General features: G+C 29.8%; 1 protein-coding gene, 1 long non-coding RNA gene and 1 pseudogene across 2 annotated transcripts; 2 read left to right on the top strand and 1 right to left on the bottom strand.

Annotated features, from left to right (window-relative positions):
* The first annotated feature begins 4,387 nt into the window (after positions 1–4,387).
* LOC110697661 lies at positions 4,388–14,689 on the top strand (annotated as a pseudogene).
* Positions 11,191–12,610, bottom strand: LOC110697662. Its single transcript, XR_002506530.1, has 3 exons — positions 12,577–12,610; positions 12,320–12,416; positions 11,191–11,489 (listed from the first exon to the last, which is right to left on the bottom strand). It is a non-coding gene; the product is annotated as an uncharacterized LOC110697662 (long non-coding RNA).
* Positions 14,690–17,996: 3,307 nt separating the features above from the next.
* Positions 17,997–22,799, top strand: LOC110697658. The gene is made up of 7 exons (XM_021875046.1): positions 17,997–18,474; positions 18,633–18,700; positions 20,892–20,954; positions 21,160–21,207; positions 21,306–21,365; positions 22,002–22,073; positions 22,505–22,799. The coding sequence occupies exons 2-6, from the start codon at positions 18,647–18,649 to the stop codon at positions 22,053–22,055; spliced, it is 279 nt and encodes a 92-aa protein (XP_021730738.1). The 5' UTR covers positions 17,997–18,474; positions 18,633–18,646; the 3' UTR covers positions 22,056–22,073; positions 22,505–22,799.
* Positions 22,800–22,807: the final 8 nt, after the last annotated feature.

The raw sequence follows: 22,807 nt of genomic DNA, 5'->3' as shown, positions 1-22,807 counted from the left end.
TAACCACAATTCTCTCTTCTTTCATTACCTGTTGTCATTAGTCCAAATGAGCAAACTTTACTTGACCACTTTTTAAAGCAACAATTATTATAACAAAAGATCTCAAACATTATACTATTTAGCTTTAATTTGGATAAACAACTTTTATTAAGCTAAGATTCGCAAATTTTATATGCTATTATTCCAAATTCCAAATGGAATTCTTTTTATAATACTTTCGTGGATAGTTTAATCTATTATTTTAAAATGTAAATTATATTAAATGGATAAATTTGAGCATGTAAATAGTGTAAAAGTCAATATATGTCAATAATATCACTAGTTTAATATTTTCAAATAGCTTTGTGTGTTCATGGTAATATCTCTAGGCAATTGCCGGCCTATAACCAACCATTGATAAAAGAAAAAAAAAAAATGATTTGTAAATGCTTATGTATAAGTATAGCCTCCATAACAAGTAAATGATGATGAAATAATTAAAAGTTTAATGATTCCAATGATTTACCAGTTGATTTTGATGCGCAACCAACTAGAGGAAAACAGAATGAGTTTACCAAGAAATTTTAGAGTTTTTGTCCCCTTCGAATATTAATTCAATTCGTACCTAAGACTAGAGTAGACATTAAGTTAGACCTTTAAAAGGTATGTGATGAAAATAAATAAAGAAAATAAAAGACCATAATTTGATTTTTAATTTATATCCATACCACTACAAGAAAAATCACTTTTCGTAGCGATTATTTCGTAGCGATTGTTCATTCGCTACAATATGCAAGTATGTTTTGTGAAATAATTAAGGATGTCGTATCATTTTTTACAATCGCCATGGTTTTTCCCATCTAAAATCGATACGAAAAAGCATAATAATACATATCCACACTATTTTTACACATTTATATAATTTTGAGAAATCGTATCATTTACAATTGCCACTAAATCCTAAAAATCGATACGAAAAGCCTTTTCAACACTAGATATATAAACATTGTTTGAAAAAAGAATACATAAAATATGTCATATCTTATTGGTGAAACATTTAATATAAGAGTTTGAGGTTGCATGTTCGAATCTTGTAAAGATCATACGCATGTTTTTTATTTTTTTTTTGAAGAAAATGAGTTAGAACATTTATAGCGATTGTAATCGCTACAATAATCACCACGATTGGATGTAGTTTTTCGTATCGATTATTGAGGCCAACCCCAGCGATATTGAAAACCACTACTAAAGGCTAAGGTAAACAGGGGATATTGTATCGAATGACCATTCGTTGGGAAATCTTTTTGTTGCAATTACAATCGATACTAAAGGTTAAAATAATCGCTACGAAAAGGTTATTTTCTTGTAGTGTACAATTTTAAGGACTTCTTAATTTAGGGTTTTTCTAAGCTATATTCCTAAGATAGTTGAGTTTCTAAGGTGTACCCATGTTTTTTCAAGTTTCTAAGCCGTGCCCTTCAGCTTCTTATCAATACTAAAATGTACCCTTATTAGTTATTTAAAAGTTAATTGAGAGTGTGATTTCGTGGCTTTAGTTTTCGTTATTAGGGTTGTTGTGGTTAAGATTTCTTTCTCGTATCATTTCCTTACCTTTTATCATCTTTTTATTAAATTTATAGTTAAGTTTAGGTGACATGGAAGTCAGGAGGGTACCATTCATTAATGGTAGTGAGTTGAGGGGCACAACTTAGAAATTTGAAAAAGCATGGGTACACTTTAGAAACTCGACTACCTTAGGGGCATAGCTTAAAAAAAACCCTTTTGATTTAATTTATAAAATATAGAATAGAAAGTAGAATGTATATAGAGCAAATTATCGGCTTATATATCCCATCTTTCAACCACTTGACGCTAATAATTGTCCCACTTGGTATTAATGGCATGCATGCTTAGTTCGATCAATTGGTAGTAGTGGTTGATTGCATATTCCTAATTTCAATTAAAGTTTGCCAAGCTTAGCTTAATTTATAAGAAAATATGTTACATGAGTATTTGTTATATGCATTCCCACTCGGAGTACTTTGAGGGTGCAGGATCCGATCCCTAGTCTGGTAATTCCCTACCCCACCCCTAATTTTTAAAGTTTGAAGCAGCTAAAGTAAGACCGCTCTTTCTACCTACTAAAAGATAAATACAAATTAAAGTACGAAAATAAATGTTTGTTAAAATTGAGTTACGTACGACTGTTTAAATATACACATATAATAATACTCGTATTTAAGGACAAAAGGAGTACTTCTCTAATCCTATTGTTATTTAAGGTAAATTTGGATGAATTTTTTACACAATTTTTTTATAAGGCTTAGAAAATGTACATTTTGATTAATTTGTTTATGTGATGTCATTCTCACATTTCTCAGACTTATAAATTACCATGAGAGTTAAAAGGAGTTGAATGGCTAAAAAGTAGAAACTTAATTAGAAAGTCAGTAAGAAAAATAAAAAGTAAAAACCGTGATAGAAATTTGTTTTAGAGCGACCAAATTTCACGTGCTTACAAAAAAATTACCAACTCTGTTAAATTATTATCTTGAATTTTTGCGAAATCAACAATGGTGAATTGTGCCTCAACTTTTTGGCTGTTTCATCACTTTTAGAGCTTAATTTAATTCACCAATAATATTCTTTGCCTATGATTTCACTCGTGAACTTCTCCACTAATTGTTCGTCGCATTTGTCTTATAAAATGTGACGCATATATAACTCGTGAAAACTGAAAAGATATTGTATGAGCCTAGCCTAGGTACTCTTCATCTAAAATATGGTTACATTTTCATTTGAATTTTTTACCAAACTTAAATTAGTACTCGTAATACGAAGTATTTATTTACTACTCCATATACAACAAAAAAGTATTGTGTGACTTTTTATTATTGCTGATTTGCGAAGAATTACAGAAATTGAATACTTGTACGAATTAGCTTGTTCGTTGTAATAAGAAAATCTAATCTGGTATGATACGGAGTATGCTTTATATAAAAATAAGAAATTATATTACATAATACGGTAAATGAAGGACAAAACTTGAGCTACATGATTTACAAGTTTAACTACTCCGTGTATACAATTCTAATATAGACCTATAATTATAATGGAAACTAAGAAAAGTATTTATTTTTATCTGTTTTTATTTTTAATTCTATTTTGTCTAAATTGTCAGCTTTGACAAGAAATTAGAGTGGATTGATAACATTGGTGACATTAACATATATTCCGATTCAAAGAACTAATATTAGGCAGCAAATTAAAACGGATTAACACAGTTAGGCAAGGAATAAAATTATACTTTATCTTATCGTAATAACAATAATCTAGTCATCATACAAAGTATATGTAATTAAATTAAACAGAGAGTGATGGTCTAATTAATTGTCAAATTATATGCAAGAATATTAGTTTATAGGACTACATAAGACTGTTAAGTCAATAGTAGCCGTCATTTACCAATTGTAATTAAGATGCTTTCAATTTCTCGTCCGTGAACATCACAACGTTTGATAAAAATAATAATGTACCCCTAGTTTACGGTTTGGGTTATTTTCAAATTTACTCAAAAAACTAGGGGTACATTATTATTTTTATCATTACGTCAAATTATAATACAACGTTTGATAAAAATAAAAATAAAATATCATTACGAGTAAATTAATGAGCTGTTTGAGTTCAAATATAAATAGGGTTTTACCCAATTGATATTCGATACTCACCTTTTTATTTTATTTTTTTCTGAGTAAGGAAAATATATTTTACTTTATCACGTCATCATATCCTATGGTAAATATTTAAACATAGAGCATGCACGTTAAAAATTTAAATGCGTCCTTTGACGAAATTTTATGAACTTTGTAACGTAGTACTAGACTAGAATATGATCGATTGCTTACGATACAATACGCTATTTAGGTTACCATATCAGTATAAAATGCTCAATCATATGAGCAAATTCATCCAACAAGTTCCCTTTTATAGTCAATTGATGATGAATCTTGAATAAAAGAAATAACCATAAATGATATAATATAATCTATTAGCCAAAAATAACATCTAAAGGCTAATAATTCTCCAAATTTTGGGACCAGTATTGACAATTGTATCATTACTTCTTGTAATTTTTTTCAGAATTAGAAATAATATCCTCATCACTATTCCATTGGACTGCAAAAGTGCAATTTCCTGCTACATACCAAAAAATAAATAAAAATAAAAATAAAAAATAAAAATCACAAGTGCTAAGTGCGTGTCATACTGTCTCACTCACTAAAAAAATCACTAATTTTCTCTCTCTCTTTTTTTTTTTTAAATTTTTTTTTATTTTTCTCTGAAATTTTACAACTTGCAAAATTTACTTAACCTTTGATTGATATTTTTGTAATACTATCACAAAGACGTGGAAATCCAACCCATGAACCAGCTACTTAAACATCATTTCCTCAATATCTTTACGCTACCTTCGCTTCTCTATAAATACCCTCTCATTTTCGCTACGATTTCTCACAAACACATAATAATTATTTTTTCTTATCCACAAACCAATAATAATAAGGAATTACTATGTTGTCTCGTAATAGTTTTCACTATCTTTTGTTACTTGTTTTTAATTTGTAGCGCAGAGGTCCGAGCAGCCCCGTTGGCATGTGATCCAAAGAACGGGCTGACTCGGACCCTGCGCTTTTGCAGGGTCAACCTCCCGATACGTGCCAGGGTCCAAGACCTTATCGGGAGGTTGAACCTGCAGGAGAAGGTGAAACTACTAGTGAACAATGCGGCACCTGTGCCGCGCCTAGGAATAGGTGGATATGAGTGGTGGTCTGAGGCATTACATGGGGTGTCCAACGTAGGACCCGGGACAAAGTTCCGCGGCGCCTTCCCGGCTGCCACCAGCTTCCCTCAAGTCATCACCACTGCTGCTTCCTTCAATGCCTCTCTTTGGGAAGCTATAGGACAGGTGAGATACATACATACGACGTTTTTCTTTTTTTTTTTTTTTTTCTTTAAAGAGTATAATTTGTTTAACTACATAAAGTCCTATAATTGAAAAATACTCCTTCATTGTTACAAGGGGTCCACAAATGTGTTTATAATTTATTGAAAATTAAAAAAAAAAAAAAAAAAAAAAAAAGTAAGTCTGTTTATAATTTATTGGTCTTTGTAATGGTACATTAGCAATTTCATAATTTTGGAGTACATGTTGATATAGATTTAAAGACAAAAGTAACATAATTTTATAATTAATACATAATTAACCAATTATTAATTACATCTACTTTAGGGATGTTAGTAGATTAGACAGTACATCCAACTTCACAATAAAATGAAGGTATCTCTAAACTTAAATACAAAATAATTAGGAAAAATTTACGATCAATGTAACTATAAGAAGTACTTCAATTCGTAAGTTCGTATAGAATTTTACTATATATGCCGAAGTAGTTACAGAAGTACCATGTAATTTTTCAATAATACGGAGTACTCCACTTCATAAAATATTGACATTTAATTACGTATAATTAGTACTTGTATTATAAAAGAAAATTAGTAAAATAAATTGCAACAGAAACATGCAGTCACGTAATCCACATTAAAAAGTGAGTAGTTGTGGTAAATAATTAACGACAAACATGCTAAGTTAGCAAAGAGTTATATTAGTGGTCAAAACAGAGGGAAAAAAAATAGAGCTCGTGACTCATGAAATTTGTTCATTATTGGCCTTGCTAATAATTTAGCTCTAGTCGTGATCACACAATTAATTTTTCATAAGGGTATTTTCGTCTTTTCACAATACTTTATACTTTAAGTATATTGGCTAAATTGTTAATTGTGAGCTAAAGTCAGATTGACCCCACTTAAATTTATAAATTTTTTTTATGACATTGGAATATTTGAAAAAGTTTAACCATTATTCTAACTCCGTTACATATATTTCTGAATCCGCCGCTACAATAGTGCACTTTAAGTGTAAGGAAAAGTTTTTAATTATTACTATTAGTTTTTGTCGATAGTATAATGCAAGTTTTGACAGTTAGAATAAGTAATTTGTTTATTTGCACCTATTTTTTGGCCTCAAATTGGCAACAGTGGGTAGCATGTGTTACTGAGTACTCATTATGAATTTAATGAGTATACAATTTGCATGCTTAACTTATACTTTTTATCGATTTTTAAAAGTTATTTTGGGGTTGCTTTTACCAATCAATTCTTTTAAAATTAGGTTGCTCCATAATATTCTTTCTGATTAAGTAATTTTGTGTTTTATATTTCACGCTTTTTCAACAACTCTAGTCATGGTGTTTTTTTTTAGTACTTGTATGTATAGTTAGTTAGGTAGAATTTTCCTCTTTCATGCCTTTTACTTCTCTTTCATATACAAGTATTTTTTTCTTTTACTAATCCCTTTTGTTTCTTTATCTTGTTGTTAATCACCAATAAGCAGAAAATATAATCTATAATTACTTTTTAGTTAGATGCACCGACACATGATTATTTCTCGTTCGATCAGTGTAATTAATGTACAATTAATGTACAGTTGTTTATATAATACTTCGCATAAGAGAAAAAGACAAAAAAATTGAAAGTTACAGCAAATATTCGATTATTCCCTTCATTCCATAATGTCAGCCTTCCACGTGACCACGTCTGTATATGCACGTTTAAATGATGTTAAAACTTCGTTTTTTCAAAGTTGTCACTACAAATATATTATTGACTTTTTAAAAGTAAAAACGGAGTATATATGTATATGTGTTCTTAAACATTTTAACAACATACTTGGTGTATACTTTGTATGTAATATGTACATGATGAACAAGGTAGCAACCAAAAAAAAAGTCCAAAATTAAGGTGAAAATTTTTTGGTTAACATAATATATATTTTGAAAATTGCTAATGAAAATGAAATTGTTGATGAAATAAAAAAAACAGGTAGTGTCAGATGAAGCAAGAGCAATGTATAATGGAGGAACAGCAGGATTAACATATTGGAGTCCAAATGTGAACATATTTCGTGACCCAAGATGGGGTAGAGGTCAAGAAACTCCTGGAGAAGACCCCACTTTAGCTTCTCATTATGCTTCTAGTTACGTTCGAGGTCTTCAAGGTAATTACAACAAGAATCGTTTGAAGGTTGCTGCTTGTTGCAAGCATTACACTGCTTATGATCTTGACAATTGGAATGGTGTTGATCGTTTCCATTTTAATGCTCGGGTAAGCCGCCTTTTTCTTACACTCACCTCACCTTTAGACTTCGATATGTTAGTTATAATAACCATTCTTGTTAGGATCGGAATTAATAATAAGATAATTAAAGTTGAACGATAAGATAGTTTATTATATTAAAACGTTTTGTTGTCATCTTCTTTTCGTTTTTGTGGTCCCTTTAATTAATTATATTGTCACTATACTAAAAAGAGATTGAAGTTTTCTTTAACTAAAAAGGGGTGATCGATGTAGTTTTTAGTTTGTTTTGTTGGTAAAAGTCATTGAGTGGTTATATTTCAATAATTACACTTTGGAATCTTAATTTTTTTTTATTTGACTTTGCCTTTTATCATATCATATGAAAAAGAAGTAATAACAAATAATATTAAACATGATAACATTTGATTTTTACTTTTGATATAGTGTGTCATATATGCACACATTAAAAGTGTGCAACCTATACGTATAGAGCGTGTTTATAAAACGTGTTAACAAAATGTACTTTTCTTTACCGTTTACAAATTGTGCTATTTAGAGCTACTAGACACAATCCTTCAATACATGGAGTGTAAAAAAAAAGTGCTTGACAATTGTTTTAAAAATTGGTTTCTTTAGGATTTTGGATATATATATGTACAATCACAATATCTAATGCAACAGTATTTGGATTAATAGTCAAGACACAACAATGTATAGTGAGTTCCATTCACTAATCACTATGGCACACATGTTACAAGTAGTTGAAATTTTCTAAGACTTTGCCATAATAAATTGGATAAGAATTTTCTTACGTAAGTTCAATTCGTTATTGATATTGAAGTTGACATATAAAAACTTTATAATAAAAGAAAAAAAAAAGTTGATTATAAATTGTTGTAGTGTTATAACTTATAAATCAAATGAAAACAATATAATGTATGCTTTAGATAGTTGGATGTATGATTGATTTGATATTGAGGCTAAACTAGGTACAATTTCTTGCACGCAACATTTGTTCATTAAAACTTTGACAAACTTTTTATTGATTAATGATAGAACCTAAACAACCAATTTAAGAGGAATTTATTGTAACGAAGTTTATCTAAATCCATAACTTCATTGATTGTTCTTGCCTATACTATGATATTGAAGGATTTATTTCATCCACTATTTTCCAACCTAAAAATCTAGAGTTATTATATCGTGTGCAAACAAAAAAAATTTGTTCAATGGTCCTTATTTTTCCTTTTTAATTTGATGATACTTGTTCAATGGTCACCTTAATATAATAACGTGACTAGTGATAATTATGGATGTCAAAATATTTTAAAAGAATATCCAATTAAATTTTTCAAAATATTATTATAATTAATTTTGATAAGTTAGAACTTAGTGACTATTTGGACAATTATTTAGAAGAACGTCAACCTAATCCTTAAATAAATTTAAACTTTAATTATTGAACTAATTTAATGAAAATTTAATTATCCATGCTAAATTCTATAGTTTTGTTGTAACGAAACAATTAATTGAATTGGTGCGTAGGTGAGCAAGCAAGATTTGGAAGACACATATAATGTGCCCTTCAAGGCTTGTGTACAAGAGGGAAGAGTTGCTAGTGTGATGTGCTCATACAACCAAGTTAATGGCAAGCCTACTTGTGCTGACCCTGATCTTCTTCGTAACACTATTCGTGGCCAATGGCGCCTCAATGGGTAAGCTTAATGAATTTTGTTAAAATTTTCATTTCTTTTGATCTTATTTTTCGTTTATAATCATGGCTTGAGTTCTAATTATTAATTGTGTTTTTTTGTTAGGTATATCGTATCTGATTGTGATTCTGTTGGTGTAATGTATGATGATCAACATTACACCAAGACTCCCGAGGAATCAGCAGCCGATTCTATCAAAGCAGGTTAGTAGTAATAAGACTAATAACCGTAGATAAAAAGTTGCGTACATTTGAAACACTTAATTTTTTACAAGTACTAAAAATCGATGGTGTTTATAGGTTTGGACTTGGACTGTGGGCCCTTTTTAGCAGTCCACACGGAAGCCGCTGTAGCTATGAAAATTATACCCTACATCCTAGTGTAGGATGGTCTACCTACACCCCCTGATGCTACGCCGTTTTGTAGCTTGCGGGGAGTACTCACGAGCTAATTCATGCTTCAATTCTTTCCTTTTTTTTATTTATTTTTTTTAATTCCTTGTTTCTTATTATTCAAGCTATGTATATAAATGATTTTAAACCCAATATTTTCTCTCTCCTCAATTGATCAATTTCCATTTTTCTACTTACATTCTCTCTAGTTAATTCATCTTCTTCATTTGATTTTATACTAATTTTGCCGTTTATTTTTCCTACGATTTTGATAATTGTTGTTGATCATCAATGGCTGATTCTTCCTCTGCTAATTTCGATCGTGATTACGAAAGTGTGTTTCCGTCTTCTAGAGTTCGATTGATTGATTCGTTTGTTCATCAACAATGTGAGTAATTACAATCATAATTTTGTAATTTTTATCATCAATACATTGTTGTGTTATAATGCTCTGTTTATTTCAACTTAATTTATGTATTATTATTCTTTTCGTTGCTTCAATTTTCAAAATTTGATTATGATTATGATGAACGTTTTTGGATTGTTCATACTTTGTTATGAATATTTCGCTGCTTCAATTTATTTCATTGCTCTATGTTTGAAAATTGCGTGATTTTGTTTTTATGCTTTTATTTTTTTTTTTTTGGATCATTTTTATATTTAAAATTAATCAATTATGTGTTATCATTTGTACTTCTTAATTTTTTTATGTCATATATGATTATTTGTTTTTACCATTTTTTCTTGATAATATTATGTGTCAAAATTTTCCATATTGATCATGTGCAATTTTGCTATTGAACATTGTATTTGTTAATTATTGTTCATTTTTGAAACATGTTATGTTCATTTATAATTGTACATTAAAACTTTGTGCAATGAGAAAAAAAACTGATATTTCATATCTTGCTAAGGTTTTGATCTTATCTGTTTATTTAAGTGTTTGAAATTGAACATTTATATATTTTAATATGATCATTTAACTTTTATTTGAAGGCGAAGGATTTAGTGTTTAAAGGATTTAATATGATCATTTTTTGAAACTTGTTATGTTCATTTATAATTGTATATTAAAACTTTGTGCAGTGGGAAAAAAAGCTGATATTTCATATCTTGCTAAAGTTTTGTTTTTCTTATCTGTTTATTTAAGTGTTTGTAATTGAACATTTATATATTTTAATATGATCATTTAATTTGTTTTGCAGTCGAAGGATTTAAATATTCCTATAAATAAAAGTGTTGCTGGTGTTTCTGCTGCTCAAGCTCAATGTAATGTTCCTATAAATAAAGGTGGTGCTGGTGTTAAAAATGATGCTCAAGTTAATCCAAGAGTACTAATGCGTCTACAAAATCTCAAACTAGATATTTTGTTCCACCCGTAGTTCTTGGCATTGTTCCAACTTCAACTCAGGATTGTTCAAACTTCAATCTAGAAATGTTTAAACCCCATTCCAGAAATGTTCAATCGACAAATGTTTAAGTTATTCCTCCCACGGTTCCAATAAATGATCAAGGTGCTCTTGTTCAAAGTTCTTCAAGTGTTAAAGACATAAGAATTTGTTTCTATATAGTACCTTTTTTAGTATATTGTTTTTTTAAAATTCAACATATGTAAATGATTATTTATCAATTTGAAAATGAACAAAAGTAAAGAACCAACAACCAATCCATAAAACCTAAAAATTATATATATTTTTTCATACAAATAAAGATTAAAATGAAATATCAATTACAATAATTTTTTTAACAAATAATATCTATAAGTCTATTTTCCTCCAAAAAAAAATCATCTATAAAACTATATACTTCCTCCGTTTTCTTTTACTTGCAACACACCTTTTAGGCACGCAATTTTAGGAGATGATTAGTGAGGGTAAACGAGCTATTTTATCAATATAATTTTTACACGAAGATTAGAATAGGGTTAAGTATCATTTGTAAAAATTATAATGAATAATTTATCCGTTTACATTATATAAACCCGACCTCAAAACACGTGCCACAAGGCTGTGTTGCAAGTAAAAAGAAATGGAGGAAGTTTAAGATATGATCATATACACATTCATTAATGAACATATACACTTTCATAAATGAACATATAACATGTACTATTCATTTGCAAACTTCCTTGCTTATCTTCGATTTAACCTATATTTAGTGTTTTTCTTCAAATAGCATCAGTTCCGCATCCTTGCTTCCTAATTTGGTTCACCTGTTGAACAAAATGAATTAACAAATGTTAATTATTATATACACTACTTTATAAATGAACAATATATCTTACATTATTGAACATTTATCACTTTTACACTATTTGGTTTCAAATCACAAATCTAACTCTCATTAAGTTTAGTAGTGAATGTTTCTATATGCTTCATAATTTATACTCCGCAGTTTGTATAATCAGCGTTGTTAAGCCATTTTATCTTCTCCAAAACAACTACGTATTCTTCAATTCCATGTGCAAATTTATATCAAATGTGTAACTTTGGACATCACTACAATATAGCTAGATTGGTTGTAAGATATTAGTTTTAATGCATACAAATGAACATTATCAATATTATACATGAGGATAATGTATAAAAGAAATGAACATTCGTTATTTAGGCATATAAATATATATGTAAACTGAAATGAACCAATATTAACATATATTTTAAAATGAACATTACTTTATATGTAAATGAACATTATGAATTTCATAAATGATCAAAAGATTTGATAGAATAAATAAGTCAGTTTCTCAACTCAAATGAATGATTATTTATGCATTTCATAAATGTGCATAACATATCATAAAAATGAACATTATTTATTTAGGCATATAAAGTCAAATATAAACTCAAATAAATTCAAATATACAAATGAACATTTATAATTCTATATATGTTCATATATTAACTCGGAATCGTAGAAATGTTAACATCTATACCATAAGACTTTTTAATATCTTTTAAAAGTTCTAGATCTACAACTTGAGACTTTTGTTCGTTGTTTTTTTTTACTCTTGTTTAAATAGGTTTTTGAAATAATACTTACGTTTCTTCAGACTATGCCTTGTTATGTTCAACGAACATGATTCTTCTCTGAATCATCATTCTCTTTATCTCTCTAATTCGAAATATATTTTTCGGTTCTGTAAAAAATAAAAAAACACAAAACATAGTAGATTTTAATGATTTTTGCATAAAATAGTTCTAATCAAGTTAGATTATGTTTCTGAACATGTAATTTCAAAATGAAATACGTAGTAGAAAAAATAGGTTCATACAAAAAAATTTAGTAAAATTACTTACTCTTTCTGTGAATGTTGTTGCGATTGTTGAATTTTCTTCGCAAATGTAGACATTTGAAGGAATTTAGCAATATTTTGAAGCAATTTCGTAGTATTTTGAAGCAATTTTGTAGTATTTTGAAGCAATTTTGGTTCATATTTTCTAGTTTTGATGAGAGAGAAAGTCTAGAGAAATGAAGAAGAAGGTTTTAGAGAGAATGGTGGGTAGTTACAGTAGGTTAGTGGGTTATGGGATGTGGGTAACATGATAAACGCATCGTTTAGAGGGGGGTGTAGGTATCCCTACCTACACTAGGGTCTAGTGTATACCAATTATTGTAGCTAGAGGATTATTGACCGAGGCTGATGTGAACAATGCCTTAACCAACACCTTAACAGTCCAAATGAGACTAGGCATGTTTGATGGTGAACCATCAGCCCAACCTTTTGCACACTTGGGCCCAAGAGATGTCTGCAGTCCAGCCCATCAAGATCTAGCCCTCCAGGCAGCCCGTCAAGGGATTGTCCTTCTCCAAAACCGGGCCCGATCACTACCCTTGTCCACTGCTCGCCACCGTACTATTGCCGTTATTGGGCCTAATGCCGATGCCACAGTTACCATGATTGGTAACTACGCCGGTAAGTTTTTTTACTACTCAGTATATTTTTTACCCCCCCAAAAAAAAAAAATACTCCATACTTTGTAATAAAAAAAGTTTGTTACTAATGTTTATGATGTTACCCTAGGTGTGGCATGTGGATACACATCACCTGTACAAGGCATAGCAAGGTATGCTAAAACAATCCACCAAGCAGGATGCATTGGTGTTGCTTGTACTAGCAACCAACAATTTGGGGCAGCAATAGGAGCAGCAGCTCATGCTGATGCAACAGTGCTAGTAATGGGCCTGGACCAATCTATTGAGGCCGAAGCGCGTGATCGAACATCGGTCCTTTTACCGGGCCACCAACAAGAATTAATTTCAAAGGTGGCCTTGGCCTCAAGAGGCCCAACTATTTTGGTCTTGATGTGTGGTGGGCCTGTTGATGTCACATTTGCTAAAAATGACCCAAAGATTAGTGCCATTATATGGGTTGGTTATCCGGGTCAAGCTGGTGGGACCGCTATTGCTGATGTCATCTTTGGTACAACTAATCCAGGTAAAAAAAAAAAAGTAAAATTAGTAGTACTAATTCTTTGTTTACTATGTTGAATATATTATTGTGTCTAATTTTTATGTTCCAAATTTTTTTATAGGAGGAAAGTTACCAAATACATGGTACCCCCAAAGCTATGTGTCAAAGATTGCAATGACTGACCTAGCAATGAGGGCTAGCCCATCAAATGGATACCCGGGCCGGACCTACCGTTTCTATAGGGGTCCGGTTGTGTTCCCGTTCGGATTTGGGCTAAGTTACACCCGGTTCACCCAATCATTGGCCCAAGCACCTACCAAGGTCATGGTACCCCTAGGCAACCAATACATCAACTCAAATATGACCTCATTAACAAAAATGCTATAAAAGTGTTACATGCACAATGTGACAATGCACCCTCTCTAGGCCTCCACATTGATGTGATGAACAAGGGCAAGGTTGACGGATCACACACGGTCCTCGTGTTCTCTACCCCACCCGAAGGGACCAAGTCACCCGAGAAGCAACTTATCGGGTTTAAGAGGATCCATGTGTTGGCGGGTTCCAAGCAACGCGTAAAAATGAACATACATGTTTGCAAGCATCTTAGTAGAGCTGATGAGTTTGGGGTAAGAATGATTCCAGTGGGTGAACATACTCTACATATTGGTGATGACCTCAAACATAAGCTTTCTCTTCACATTGACTTAGGAAAATAAATTTTAGTATAAGGTATGGAGTATTATTTAAGGAAATTTAGGTATTACACAAATTCAGTTGCAAGTGTTGATTAAAGGTGATTGATTGTTGATATGATGCAATACATAGAATCATAGGTTCATTAAGAAAAAGAAGTGTACATGAAGTGTGGTTTTACATTAGTTTGCTTCATATTTGAAAAAAATATCGGCAAATGTAATGCTCATACTAGATATATACTGTTTAATTACAGTATTTTCGATTTTCAATATAATAATACTTTATTTTGAAGTTTGAAATGTCGAATCAAATGAGGTATTGAAATCCTTAATGTACACAATATCTCCAATAATTCAAATATTGTAAATATTATAGTTAGTCTTTTGTACTCCCGAGAACTTAGATTATTTACCATAGACGAGTACAAGAAATTCGAATAATGTGACAATCAATTTTGGAAAAGGGACAACACTCGTACAACTATAAAAGTAAAATTGTATGAAACAATAGGAGTTAGTCGAGTAGTAAAGACATGACACTCGAGACAGTAAAGATATGCTTGGACATAAACAGCAAACAAATAATTTTGTTCCCAACCATGTCCCTTAATTATTTCAATGTCAGTCCAACACTTTGTAGAATTGTAGGTACGTGATAAATATGAAAAGCCCATTATGCTAAGCCCAATCCAGTAACAAATATTTGTGGGACCTAAATTTGTTTAATTTATTATTAATCTCTAAACAACTACTCACTCCATAGTTGAAGACTTGAAGTGCTTCACTACTTTGGTTAAAACTTGGAAGTGCCTGTACTTAACTTATCAACGATTAAAACACGCAGAGTTACTTGAGCCAATAAGGCAATAATGGACATTATGCCTCGGCCCCACGGCACATGTCCACAATATTTTGAATTTGACTCATAACGAAATAACTCAACTTGAATTGACCTTACTGGATAAACAAGGATCGAAATAAAATTTATATTTACGTTGAAAACTTGATAAATTACTTATTACTTCCAATAATAGATAGATCAAAAAGAAATGACCTAATCCAAACCCGAATTGAAAACGAGTTTTTTGTCGATAAAAAATGACCATAGCCATTAGCCAAGGGTATTTACTAAATGTGGTGTTGTTCATTGGCTCATTGGTAATAAGTATGTGGTGATGGTCCACAATAACCGTCCAAGTTAGTAAAACGGTAACAAAAAGAATTAGACAAGCCAAGTTCTTTATGGGTCCAATAATTCGGCTGTCTTGGATGTATTTGTAATCCACTTGCCCAACACACATGTATGAGGAGAGTATATGAATGTTATGTCCCTATTTAAGTGAATAACATAAAATTCTATGATGTTGATTTTAAATGAAACTATGAATTATTTGAGTTTGATTTAGACATTTTGGGACAAGGTATATTATTAGAAGATATTTTCTTTGTTCTTTTTAAGTTCAATCTTAATGATTGTTTAGGACAAGACATTGAGATTATTGATCATTAATTATAAATAGCTAATTTAAATTTCGATTAGAATATGCACTGAGACAAAATCAATAGTATAATTATGTAAATGAAAATAAAATTAAAAGAATAATATTCATTTACAAAGCAGGGCATAAAGATCAATAAAGTAAACAAGATTTAATCTCTAATCTTGTGTAGTAGTAGTATACCACGCTAAATATATACTTTAAATTTTAATCAAACCGACGACCACAAAATGGAAAAAGTATATCTTATAACATATATTTAGACAATAGAGTAACATATATATATGATTGCAATTTGTCAATTTAAAATATAAGTACGATATAGCTAGTGTCTGCTTTTGAATAATAGTGCTTTCATCATTCATAAATATCATAATGAAGAAGCCAAATTTGAAATTAGAAGGTGCGCACAAAAATAATTAAGGTGCGCCTATGGCGGATATTATATCTTGTACTACGTATTAGAGAGAGCTTTTGAAAATTAAATTTAGAATATATGTTGTTTTTAGATTAAAGTGGATGTCATCTATTGATTGAGAAATTTTTAACTTATACTTAAAATGAATTTCATGTCGTCGGTATTGTTATTGTAAATTTCCTAATATTAACAAATAAATGTGAATATATTTGATTTGATAATCTGTATCCTTTTAATGAAAGGAAAACATATTTGATACAATTTTTTATGTTTAATTTTGTTCTATTAAGCTTTATTAAATGCTTAATGAATAACACAAAGTACACCCTTATCTCAATTTACCGTGCTCTATAATTTTTAATTTAATTATTTTTTTTTTTAAAAAAAAAACTAGTATGATGAAATATATAGATGCGTATTTAAAAAAAATAAAAATTAAATGAGCGGGTGTGTTATTAGGCCCTAGTAATGGAAAGAATTAATTGTTTAAATAATAGTGTGAGCTCTTACTAAAATTAGGAAAGACAAATTAAATTGGGTCAACAAAGAAAAAAAAAAGGGACAAACTATATTGGAATAAAGTAGATGAGAATGATTTTGTCACATATGATATTTTCTTAGCATTTTATTTTATAAGTCGGAATTTAGCTAATTAAATTATAATATTCTATACTATATTCTTCTTTTTTTTCTTTTTTTTTTTTTTTTTTGGAGAAATATTCTATACTATATTCTAACATCATGATATCTAGATTTGAATAGGCCTTAATCCCACATTTTCAAACCAACCTCCCTCACTCTTCTAGTCTTCTATATATAAAAATAATAAATAAATAAATGTATAGAAAAAAAAAGTAAAAATAATTGTTGTTGCAAGATAAAGCCACAACATAAGGACATCTAAGACTACAATCTACAAGTTGAATAAATCAAAATCTAAGAGAATTAATCAAACCCTACCGTTAAGGAGTTAGTGTCCACTTTCAACCACTTAAAGTTGACAACTTGACATTACTATCTTCCAACCGAGATTAATATAAATAAAAAAAATTAAAATACGTAGTACAAAAATACAAGTGTATTATTAGGCTTGATTATAATTAGATTATGAATTTGTCCTAAATATCTTTCCACCCAAAAAATGGAACGTGTTTAATTTTAATTGCTAAGGCTTAGCCGCCTAGAGAAGAGTGTCGGTGTATTTAGCTTATAAGAATGTTAAAGTTGATGGTGTAATGGTGTCCATTAAAATAGGTAAGTAATCTTAGTTTTAATTAAGGGTTTTGTTATATGTTACGCTAATGAAGCAATTATACACTCCCCATTTTTTTTTAGTTGACACGTTTTAATTGATATAAGATTTAAAGAGGTTCGGTAGATTTCGATCTTATTTTATTATGTGACAGTTGGTAGTAAATTTTTTTGCTATACGAAGTAATAACTAAAAATTGGTGTGGGTATAAAATATACTGAGAGAAGTACTATAATTAAATAAATTACTCCGTAATAGATCTAAGTTATTTATAGAGAGAAAGACAAGTATGTCAAGTAAACAAGGGCTGAATTAGTAACATCATAGAACATAAGCTCTGCACTTAACCAGATGCTACGAGTATTACTTATTAGCTACCATATATTTATTTCTACCCTTTGATTACGTTGACATGAAAAATTAATCAGTCTTAACCACAATTATATATCTTGAAAAAAAAAACAAATTCAAACCAAACACCCTAAAAATAAACCTTCCTAAATATAGAACATGCATATCTTATAGAAAAATTGTTGCTTAGCTTGTTGACGTATATTATTATCTAACTATCTTACTCCATCTTTTCCTTCATTCTCTCCCTAAAACATCTCTTTTATTATCTCTTCTACTAGTCTTTTTTCCTTTACCTTTGCATCTTTTCTCCTCCTTTTTTTTACTCTTTATACCAAACCCCAAACAAAACCCTCCACAATATTCCTCTACCCCTTTTTTTTTTTTTAATAAAAATTAATTTTATTAAAAAAATTAAAATTTCTTTATAAAAATGTTATTTTGTTGGATTGGGTTGTGCTATTAAATACCACAAGTCAGAAGTGCCTGCGTGCCACTTATAATCACATCTCTTTGTGCTGTTAATCTACTCGTTGTCTTTCCAGCTTTCACAGACTTTTTCCAGGTCTTTTTTTCTTAATTCTATTTTAATTAATTACTTTTTTAAAATTTTAATCATCCAAAATATACATACTTATAAAATATTGTATATTACCATATTATTGTTTTTTCTATCCTACCATTCTTGTTATATTTTTCTAATGGGAATGAGATATGGAGCAGGGGAAGCTGTAAAAATGGCGGATTATGATGGAAGAGAAGATTATTTGGCCTCGCAAAACATGGATGAGGTATGTAATTACATCTCTAATTATTCGTAAACCGGTTTATATTAGTACTAAACTTGTTAATTATGCTTGGTATTGTAAAGTACAACCACGGTTATAACATCTTTTCCAAACGACCTGATTATAACCTAGTATATGTATCTATGATTGTTCTTTTACTCATGAAAAGTTGAACCTCTAAACTATAAATATGGATGCATTACATTTGTAAAGATTGTTTAATTAATTACGGAGTATAAATTTAGCATGATTGTATTTTGATTGTAACGAAATTATTTGAGAAACAGGGCAATGCTAATATGCATTGTCCTATAATTTTGCTATTAGGTGGTACCAAATACCTACATTTTTGTAGGTAATCTTTGGTAGAATTGTACATTTTTAATTTTTTTTTTTTTACTTTGTCATGAAAATTCTGCCTTAATTATTTGATTAAATATTTAATGTGTCAACTATATATTTGGAACGTTCGTCAGCAAGCAAGATGTACAAGGCATGTAAATGCACCAAGTAAACATAATTTACAATAATCAACTAATCAAGTATTTAGTTGACTGAATGATTAATCAAGGTTTTAATAGTTCTTTAGACATCATAATTATGTCATTTGAGTTTATAAAATTTAGAAATTAGAAGGTTTTTATTCCATGTTAATTATAAAAAGAAAAAGACAAGTGAAAGTGATTGCTTAACAAATTTCAATTAACATGATAAGTTGGATTGATACCATAAATGTATGTAACTAGCTAGTGCCTAGTATGGAGTATATTTTTACACTTGCTAAATTTAGGGTTTTGTCAAACAGAAGCCTTTGTAAGTTACAATATTGTATTGTATATATCAAGGAATTGTACGTATCAAATTCACAAATCATGCTCATAATTAACCATATATATTACGAGTAGTTCTTTTACATTGTTTATGCCTCAAATTTAAAAAGTCATATTCAACGTTTTATAGTAGAATATTATTCGTATTAATTTTTATAAATTTAGGTATTGATTACAATATAAATAAAGTGTACTGTTATGTATAAAATGAGTACATGTAAATTACTCCGTAACTTACAGAATTTATTGTAATATACAAGTATAAAATTATAAACCAAATATTGAGCATATAACATGTATAATTATACAAGTAATTTATAAATATAACACGCGATGTGAAATTTTTTAACCCCTATTAATTTACGATAATAAATGGAGGTAATAATAATCTATTTCAGTTCATCTTTCTAAATGTTTTAATTTTATTAAAATGTGCATGAATGGAATATATTCAATTATTAAAAAAACAAAAAATGATGTTGATTGAAAATGCTACTCTACTAAAAGCAATCATGTTTTTAAAGGTAAAATTGGTAAAATTAACACAAAAAGATATATAATTAGTACGTATATTCGTATTAATAGGACCGGTAAGTGGACCAATTGTTATAGAGTGGAGAAATGGATCACGTGTGGCCGGGTCCAACTATTATTGTAGTCATTCTCCTTGTAAACCAATCTGATTGTGACACGACATATCCTTGTTTAACAACTTAAGTCTTATTCTGGGATCTCTTTCCAACTGTCGGCAGTTGCCTGCTACATTTTCATCTAATTATACAATACAACGTATGAACCAACATTTGAGCTGCATTGTGACCGAGGGGCATACACGGATAAGACTAGGAGTGCCACTTAAACATGGCATTGGGTTAGGCTGGCCTGAGGCATGGCGCACAACCTAGAACGAAAAAACATAGCATAACATCTATGTATGTTAGGCTGTCTGTCTTTATTTGGCACAGTAGAACACGACACACCTGCTTGATAGTATGTATTAGTGCATGCTAAAAAAAAAGTAATATTTGACTTAAACATGCAAGTACGACCCAGATTGACATGGGGCAAACCAAATACCATAACCAAAAATGAATTAATTAAATTCGTATACAGTGGGATCGATTAAGTAACGGAAGTACAATGCTTTTCAATGTGAAAGCAATCATATTTGATCTACTACCTCCGTTAAATGTTATGTGCAACTTTAGGGTATTATTTGTGAAATATAATATATTCCAAAGTTGCACATAGCATTTAACGGAGGTAGTATATACTCCATAATTCCATAGGAATTTGATTTAATGTTACGTTTTTTTAGTATTTGTTGGTTTTATATATTGAAAGGTTTGATAATTGCATTGCAGCCTTCATCTACTAGTAAGAAATACGGAGGACTTGTGCCTAAGAAGAAGCCTCTCATCTCAAAGGTAAAAAATAAATAGCAATAAGATGATTAGCTAAACTGTCATAAATCTTGAACATTTTAGAAAAAACTCCAAAAATTTCTAAAATAAAAAACTCAAAAATTGTAGTTTTTTTTTTTCTTTTCAAAATTTATTTTTTTTGGGAAAATTGTTGTGCTTAAGTAGCAATAAACTTGATATTTTAAATTGAATTATGTATTTGGAACAGGATCATGAGCGTGCTTTCTTTGATTCAGCAGATTGGGCTCTTTGTAAGGTATGATCCAAGCTATTTGCATGTTTTTTCACACTAATTACGAGTTTTCGTGCATAATATTTTGAAATACATAAAATTGTTTTGCATGTTTATTTCAGCAAGGAGCAACAACCCAAAAATCAACAACCGCCGTGGAGTCCTTACGCCCAAAATTACAGGTATTCAATGGTTTCCTATCCATAAGAATGCTAAATTGCTAAATGATGTGCGAGTTTATAATTAAGTACTACGATAATAGTCTAATACTAGTATACTACCTCCGTTTCATATTATTTGCAACGATTTGACATAAAATAGAAAGAACAAATGTCTAATCGTTGCACATAATATGAAACGGATGTAGTATATTAAGTAAACAAAGTATATATATGTTCAATGCTAAGAGTCGACAATTCTCAAAAGTCATAAGGGTAGCGAGATATAGAGAGAATCATTGGTGAAATTATTAATGGTCATAGTAGGCCACAGGATCTACTATTAATTAAAAAAAAAGTTATTATTTGTAATTTTTTACCCTTGTTTTATAATTGGGCCGCTTGGTCATGGACTAATAACTGCTCCAATTTTTATAGTACTACAAATCTACGATAGTTTTGTAAGAACTGTGTCATACATAAACTTGTTGTGTTTATATGAGAATTTTCTAGCTTTATACAGTACTTGTCTAATTGTCTTACGTCTCTAATGAGTATTTTGTCAAGCCTAATTGTCATACAAGCTCCTTAATTATAATACTTTGAAAATTAAACAATGTTTACGTTGTAATAAACTAATAATATCAATATCTGTGACAGAGAACACCTCATCAACAACTACCTCCTCGAAGACCAGCATGTACCTCTGGTTGAGAGATTATCAAATATTATGTGAGTCTATTTCCATCATTTTTTTTTTGTATTTAAAAAAATATTTTTGTTTAGATAACGATTTTTATTTTTTCAATTCAAACTATGTGCATACTTAAATTATAATGTGAAAAATTCTTACTATTTATCCAAGCATTTATCTACAACTATATTTACTTAATTAAGAGTCTGTTCTGATTTACTAAATGAGGTGAACTGAAATGAAATGAATTGTTTATAAGAAAAGGAAATTAGAAAATGAACTGAACTAAACTGAAATTAAGCTGAAGAGAACATGTCCTAAGTTGCTCTTTTTAAATGATACAGACATTCATATACAGGTTTAGAAAAGTCAAACGAGATCTAACATTATAAATAATACTCCGTATTTATTTTTTTTTTTTTTTTAAAAATAACACTTAACTTGAATTTGTTGTTTGAATGAAATGCAGGTACGTAGATTAGTCTTCTATGAACTCAGCCCACTTGGATGGACATTATGAATAGAAGCGTCAAAAATAATCAATAAGACTACTCTTTTATTTTTGAGGGTATTGATGGTGTAAATATTTTATCAAGGATTAGGGGAGAATTTATATTGTGATGTTTCATTGCACTTATTTTACATGCCATAAACGATTAATAGCTCCACTTGTGACAGTTGTGAGTGTGAAAGTTGTATATGGCTTCCATTGTTCAAACTTCAAAAATGTGCATTATTGAAAAAAAAAAATAGTCCTTCAAAAACAATTTCG

Source organism: Chenopodium quinoa, unplaced genomic scaffold (genome assembly GCF_001683475.1).
Source record: "Chenopodium quinoa cultivar QQ74 unplaced genomic scaffold, ASM168347v1, whole genome shotgun sequence".
Taxonomy (NCBI): domain Eukaryota; kingdom Viridiplantae; phylum Streptophyta; class Magnoliopsida; order Caryophyllales; family Amaranthaceae; genus Chenopodium; species Chenopodium quinoa.
The sequence above is the reverse complement of the archived record's forward strand: the minus strand, read 5'-3'. Positions and strand labels throughout refer to the sequence as shown.

Coding starts and splice junctions, on each gene's coding strand:
- LOC110697658 (XM_021875046.1), top strand. CDS start 18,647: ATGGCGGATTATGATGGAAGAGAAGATTATTTGGCCTCGCAAAACATG. Junction 20,955..21,159: donor AGAAGCCTCTCATCTCAAAG/GTAAAAAATAAA, acceptor TATTTGGAACAG/GATCATGAGCGTGCTTTCTT. Junction 21,208..21,305: donor CAGATTGGGCTCTTTGTAAG/GTATGATCCAAG, acceptor TGTTTATTTCAG/CAAGGAGCAACAACCCAAAA.